Consider the following 5921-nt stretch of genomic DNA (forward strand, 5'->3'; position numbering starts at 1 on the left):
ACCCATCTATATCGCTGAGGAAACTGAGGCACGAAGAGGGTGAGTAACTTGCCCCAAGTCCTAGAGCTACTTACTGAGTGACAGAACTGGGATCCCAGTCCAGGCCGCTCTGGCCTAGGGCATCCTCCTTAGCCTCAGAGTGTGTGCAAGGCCATCTGCCTCCCTCCCTCCACCCAAAGCCATAGAGACACAGCTTGCCTGTGTAGCTTGGGAGGAAGGCAGGAGAGGGCTGGGTGGCCTGGGGCTCCAGGGGCTGCCTTTCCAGAGCACCAGGAGGTCTTGCACTACCTGTGGGGCTCCTGCCAGGTGTGGGGTGGGCTGTGTGTGGGGGTGGGGACAGGCTGAGAAAACACAGGCCAGCATGCCTCGTTTACAAGGCCGCCAAGAAGGAATGATCCAAGCTACTCTGTGGGGGCATACTGATGATAGTGTCTAGGCAATTTCAGACTGTGAAAACCTAAACTCAAAATTCATAGGCTTGTTGGTCTCAACCTGCCTCCAGTTTGGGTAGTTTTCGAATATATTGGGATACACTGAGAAAAGTCTTAAGAGTTTATTTTATTACTATTTTCTACTGGTGAGACCTCCAGAGCGGCGAATGTTTCTGAGCCAGAGAAGGCTCAGTTATCGCCCACCATGCAGCAGGCCCTGTCACCCGGCCCCCGCTCACCAGCTCTCCTGTGCTGGGCTCTTCAGAAAGGAAAACGTCTGGCATTTGTCAGGGAGCTCAGGTGTCTTGACAGGCTCCAAAGGTGAAACAGAAAACTTTCCTGGTGCGATTTTCCTATGTGATCTTTTGTCTCATGTGTTCTCTTTGGGGATGAACAAGAAATACTTCTCTGAATAATTCATAGGCCTCGAGGTAGAAGCACGTTGCCTCTTTTTAATAAAAAGGCTGGGTACATGGGGTTGATTACACCTCTTCTGTGTTGCTCTAGAAAAAGCACAGAGATCTCAAAAGCTCTTACAAATCCCTCTTACAATATGAGACGAAAATTAAAAGCCATGTAATACTTTTAATCAAACTAATGTTTCGCTAATATGTAAAATTATAAAGCCGTATTGAGCTACAAAACACTTATAAAAGGAAGCTGAAAAAAATTAAGTCACTCTAATTAGTATAAGGTCAGATTTATTTTTAAAACTGAAAATGATTGTTGTCAGCTTTCTATTTAATGAGCACCTACTTAGGTGCCCGGAGCTCTGCCGGGCTTGTTACGTAAATTATTTCATTCATTTCTCACAAATGAACTGGGTAAGTCACAGCCCAATGCACTGAAACACCAAGGGTGCTGGAGGTCAAGCGATAAGGCGAAGGTTTCCCAGGCGCAGGGACTGGGGCTGAGTTCAAACCCAGGCCTGACCTGGAAGCGTAACGCTTGGTACCTGGGCATTCTCCTGCTGAGAGCCGCTGGTTACTGCTCAGCAGCTGCTACATTTTGTAATGTTACCATGAGAAACGGCAAGAGAGCGAAGGCTTTGGGGTCCTTCAGAGAAGATTTTACTTATTAGTTACAAAACCATCTTAGCACTGGACGGAAACTTACTGCCCATCTCGCTGAATGTTTTCATTTTACAGCAAGGAAACTGAGTGCAGAGAGCGTACGGGCTTTTCCCAAAGCTAAAGAGCGAGCGAGCGACACCACCGGGGCCAGGACTCTGTCCCTGGACTCCTTGTCCAGTGCTCGATTCCCATACCACACACCCCTGATTATGGAGGCTGGGCTCCCAAGGGTAGTTGACAGCGGGGCACCTCTGCTTCCCTGTGGTTCACTACGTCACAGATGTCCTGCCGCTATGAACGAAATAAAGATTCAGAACCCAAGCCCGGCACGCGGGCCCCGAGAAAGCAACACCGCTTCCCACCAGCTCCTTGGACCGCGTTAACGTGCGCGTTTCAGTTCAGACTCTCACAGGAAGGTAACAGCAGGCTGATGGCGTGTGCAGCAGCTCAGTGTATGTCCTTGACAGAGGCGATCCCCTGGAGTGGCAGGCCTGCTCCCCGAACCGGCAGTCGGGTGGCTAACTCCAAGGCAAGGGAGAGAGGGAGCAGTGGGGCCACCCGAGGCTTCTGGCCTGGGCGTCCAGAAGAGAGACGTGCGCAATTCTGCAGAGCTACCACGCCACACAGTGTGGGGACAGGGGTGACTTACCTGAGTCCTCTCGGTGTGATAAGACCGGCCCTCCCCACCCCTGCCGCCACTTGAGGGAGTCTCTGGCTCCCTCAAGGTAAGAGAGCCCCCCAGTTTTTAAAGTGCTCTCACTTTTGTATTGAAGTTTCCCTGGGGTATGGGTGGACGCACCCCAAGGTGACTGCTACAAGCAGAACACAGATCAAGATGACAATGACAGTGCCCAGGGCCACAAGAATATCTTTATGAAACCCGGAGCCACAGGGTGGATTGGACTGCTGACTCAGACTCTCCGCTCACCGCACGGGACCACTGGGTAGGGCTGCGAAGCCTGAGCCTGCCAACTTTTAAGGGCTCCATTTATATAAACTAGAGCAGGAACGGTGCCCGCCGGCTTTGTGCACTGTGACAGCCTGGCCAGCTAACTGCATCTGGCCTTTGGAACCCGAACAGGATTTGAGGGTCATGAGCTACCTGCTGCTTCCAAGGGGAGTTTGATGTAAGAGTTGGGGTCCCGCCGGCTGTCGCACTCACCAGTCGCTGCATGCTCTTCACGTGGGTGGGGCTGATGGATAAGGCTTCTTCGTACCACCGTCGGGCTTCGTCGATGTTTCCTCGGAGCTCGGCAACCTGGCCACGCATGTACAGGACATTGTGGGACATTGGGAAGAGGTTGGCAGCTTCTTGGGTACAGGCTGTGGCTTCTGCAGGCTTCCCGATGCCGATGTACACTTCAGCTGTGGGGAAGAGAGCAGAGGCAGATGCTTTCCTGGTTCACTGCCCTTCAGAGGCCCTGCGGACGGCTGTGACTCTGGTTGGGGACATTACATTCCCCCCATGGGAGTCTGGCAGGGGCCCATTTGGAATATGCAGGAACCAGAGCCAGCCAGGCCCCCATCCGGAGTGGAAGCGGCTGCAGACTGACAGTCCCTCACACCCACTGTTACGCAGGATCTTGAGTCATTCTTACTGTGAGGCTTGGAAGGGGACAAATGTTACCACCAACGAGGGGGGAGTGAGGCCTGCCTGGGGGCCCCCCAGGGACATTCGCCCTCAGGGCCCACCTAGAATACCTTGACACCTGCCCTTAGCTCTGACAGTCTGACAGCCACAGAGAAAGGGCCAGAACAAGCTGAAGGACAAGCGAACTAAAGGTCGCAGCCCCTCACAGGGCAGTGGCTTTGTCCTCTGGCCTGTTCTCCTGATGCCAGCAAGTGTGACAAGGGCAGCGGGCTGTGGCTTACACGCTTATGGGTGTGAAATGAAGTGGCTGCTCCGTCAGACCCTGCGCTCCAACCCGGGAAAGTCACTGCACCCTGGAGACTACTGACTGCATAATGTCAACAAAGCCCTTTGAAAAAGCAAGCTGTCACTTTAAAAAAAAAAAGGCAGGAAAATGACCTTTCCCCCAGTCTCAGGCCTCAACTCTTCCAAGGCTACGTGGAGGCTCGCGAATTGCTCTGCAGCTTTGGCCTCCCTGAAAGAGCCCATTGCGCATGTCCAGGTGCCATCTGTCTGCCTCTCGGGCACACGCGAGTGCCCTCTTCCCCTGAGGGCCTGTGATCATGGCATTGCCACCTCTCCAGTGCTGAGCCTGTGTCTTCCAGGACACCGGTTCCTCTCTCCGCTCCTTAGACCACTGCCCAAGGCCCTACTCAGGTGGCCACTGTGCGCTGGGCCCTCTGGCCTCTTCTCCTACCTCCGGGCCAGCCCCTTCCTCATCGGTCCTGGCCTTGACCACTGGCCTCCACCTCGGCGGTCAAAGGTGTTTGCACTTGTTACTTATGTGTATATTAATATACTGCGTAAAATATAATGTACACAAAAATAGAAATGGTAGAAGGGATAAAAAGAAATAGGAAAGCTTGCGATTTTTCTCGAGCACCTAATGAGTTGTATCCTAAAGGCCAAGCCTGGAGCCGCTCGCCTCCTGCTACCTGTCCCACACAGTGGCTGCCATACCAGCTCGAGGCAAAGCTCCGGTTGGGTCGTCCGCCTGCAGAGAAACGCTCCTTCCTTGAGGCCTTCCTGCGGTTCCCCGGCCTTCAGCATGACCATCCTCCCCCTGCTTTCTTTTCCTGCCTATGCCAAGTGACAGGTTACTGTCCCTCTAGCACGTAAGCCATACGCCACATGAGGGCAGGGACTGTGTCTGTGCTGCTCACAGCCCAGTCCCCAGTGACTAGAACAGCGCGAGGCACCCAGCGGGAGATCAGGAAATAGTTGCTGAATGAACGAATGATAACAGTAACAGTAACAGCTTCTAACATTCATTCAACAGGTGCTTTGTGCCAGGAAGTGCTTTCATTTCTCCTTTTATCTGCAAAGGGATCCTATAGGTACCATTATTTTATCCCATTATACAGACAAGGAAACTGAGGCACAGAGAGGCTGAGCAACTTGTCCAAGGCCCCAGGGCAAGTCAGGGGCAGAGCCTGGCTTGGAGCCTGCACTGTCAGCCTCTGCAGAGAACAATCTCCCCCACAGTAACACCCAGATCCCTGTGCCTGGCATTTGGGGCCCTTGGTGACCGGCTCCCCGACCCTCACTGCTCCCTGCACCCCCGGCTCTCTATGGCAAGCACGGCTGTTTCCACGCACACTCTGGCTCACTCTCTTGTGACGCCGTCACCCCCCACACCTTTCTCGGTCTAGCTCGATCCCCACTGCTCCCGGGGGGCGGCCATCTCTGACTCCATCTCTCCCGTCAGAGGGGAGCTCAGCCTCTGCGCCTCTCTGTGGCTGTGCCCCTGGCATGTTTTTGTGAGGGTCATGGGTCTACTCCTGACGTCAAGCTCTGCTGTGGACCCATCATTCTCTCCGACCCCCCACCTCCGGCTTCAAGCCCGGAGACTGGAAAAGGGCAGGGGGTGTCACACGGTCGTAGTCTGACTTTGTGGCCTCGACCCGCCCGGATGCCTCCTCTCCTCCGCACTCTCACTTTGTGGGTGACCACAGTCACACCAGTGATGACGACTCAGGCCAAGAGAAAGCCCTGGAGACCGTGGCACGTCCTCGGCAGCACGGGAATGACGGGCTGGGCCCAGGCCTGCAGGGCGGCCGGAGTGCCTCTCAGCCGTGGGGACTCAGGCAATTCAAACGCACCTCACCGAGCCTCACAGGTGGCCATGCAGGCACCATGCCTGCCTCATCTGCTCTGAGGACTCAGCTCACCTGGTCCTTACCGAGCACGCACTACACACGGGGCTCTACGGGAACCGAGATGGCGTCGCTGCCCTTCGGGTCTGGCCCAGGCAAAGCCCGCCCTCCTGGGAGACAAACAGCCTCGTAATGACACCGCGGGCCGGCTGACGTCTCTCAGTAGCGTGATTCTCTCCAGGCCCTTTGCCAGGAGGAGGCAGGTGTGCGCCCGCGGCGTGACAGAGACGCGGGGGACGCGCAGAAGGCCCCTCTCCCTGTCCCCTCATTCCTCACTTGCTTCCGTCTCCATTATGTACCTTTCCAGAAATCCCCAGGGCCTAGGGCTGTCCGCGGGTGGCTAAGACACGCCAGGCCTCTCCTTCTAGATCACTCTGGGAAAAAGGCCAACTTGAGAGAGTGGGGATTAAATGCTTCCAGAGTTTTTGTAACGAGACTCAAGCATGGACGGGGGTGGGGGCTTAAACACCAGCGCGACATGCCCACGTAAGTCCTGTTGTATGAGGCCCCCCGTGAGACCCTGTATCTTACTGACCAGCGTGTCTCTGCTGGCCACAGGTCTGAGCTACTGCTCCCCTCACATGAAGAGCACATGGAAGACGAAGCGGAGCTGACTCATGCTCATGAAGGC

The 5921-nt window shown here is 55.0% G+C and overlaps 1 protein-coding gene across 5 annotated transcripts in view; it reads right to left on the reverse strand.

The window, feature by feature from the left end:
• The window catches only part of TTC7B (tetratricopeptide repeat domain 7B), a 223778-nt gene that overhangs the window by 36845 nt on the left and 181012 nt on the right, over positions 1-5921 (reverse strand). For 4 of the 5 annotated variants that reach the window (XM_011357140.1, XM_023528861.1, XM_011357138.2 and 1 more), the window contains one exon: positions 2667-2869. In XM_011357140.1, coding sequence (XP_011355442.1) covers positions 2667-2869 — 203 coding nt within the window. Of the gene's footprint in view, positions 1-1380; positions 1796-2666; positions 2870-5921 lie in introns of those variants that run through there. The other variant, XM_023528857.1, reaches the window with a different exon arrangement.

The sequence above is a fragment of the Pteropus vampyrus genome, unplaced genomic scaffold (assembly GCF_000151845.1).
Source record: "Pteropus vampyrus isolate Shadow unplaced genomic scaffold, Pvam_2.0 Scaffold32, whole genome shotgun sequence".
Taxonomy (NCBI): Eukaryota; Metazoa; Chordata; class Mammalia; order Chiroptera; family Pteropodidae; genus Pteropus; species Pteropus vampyrus.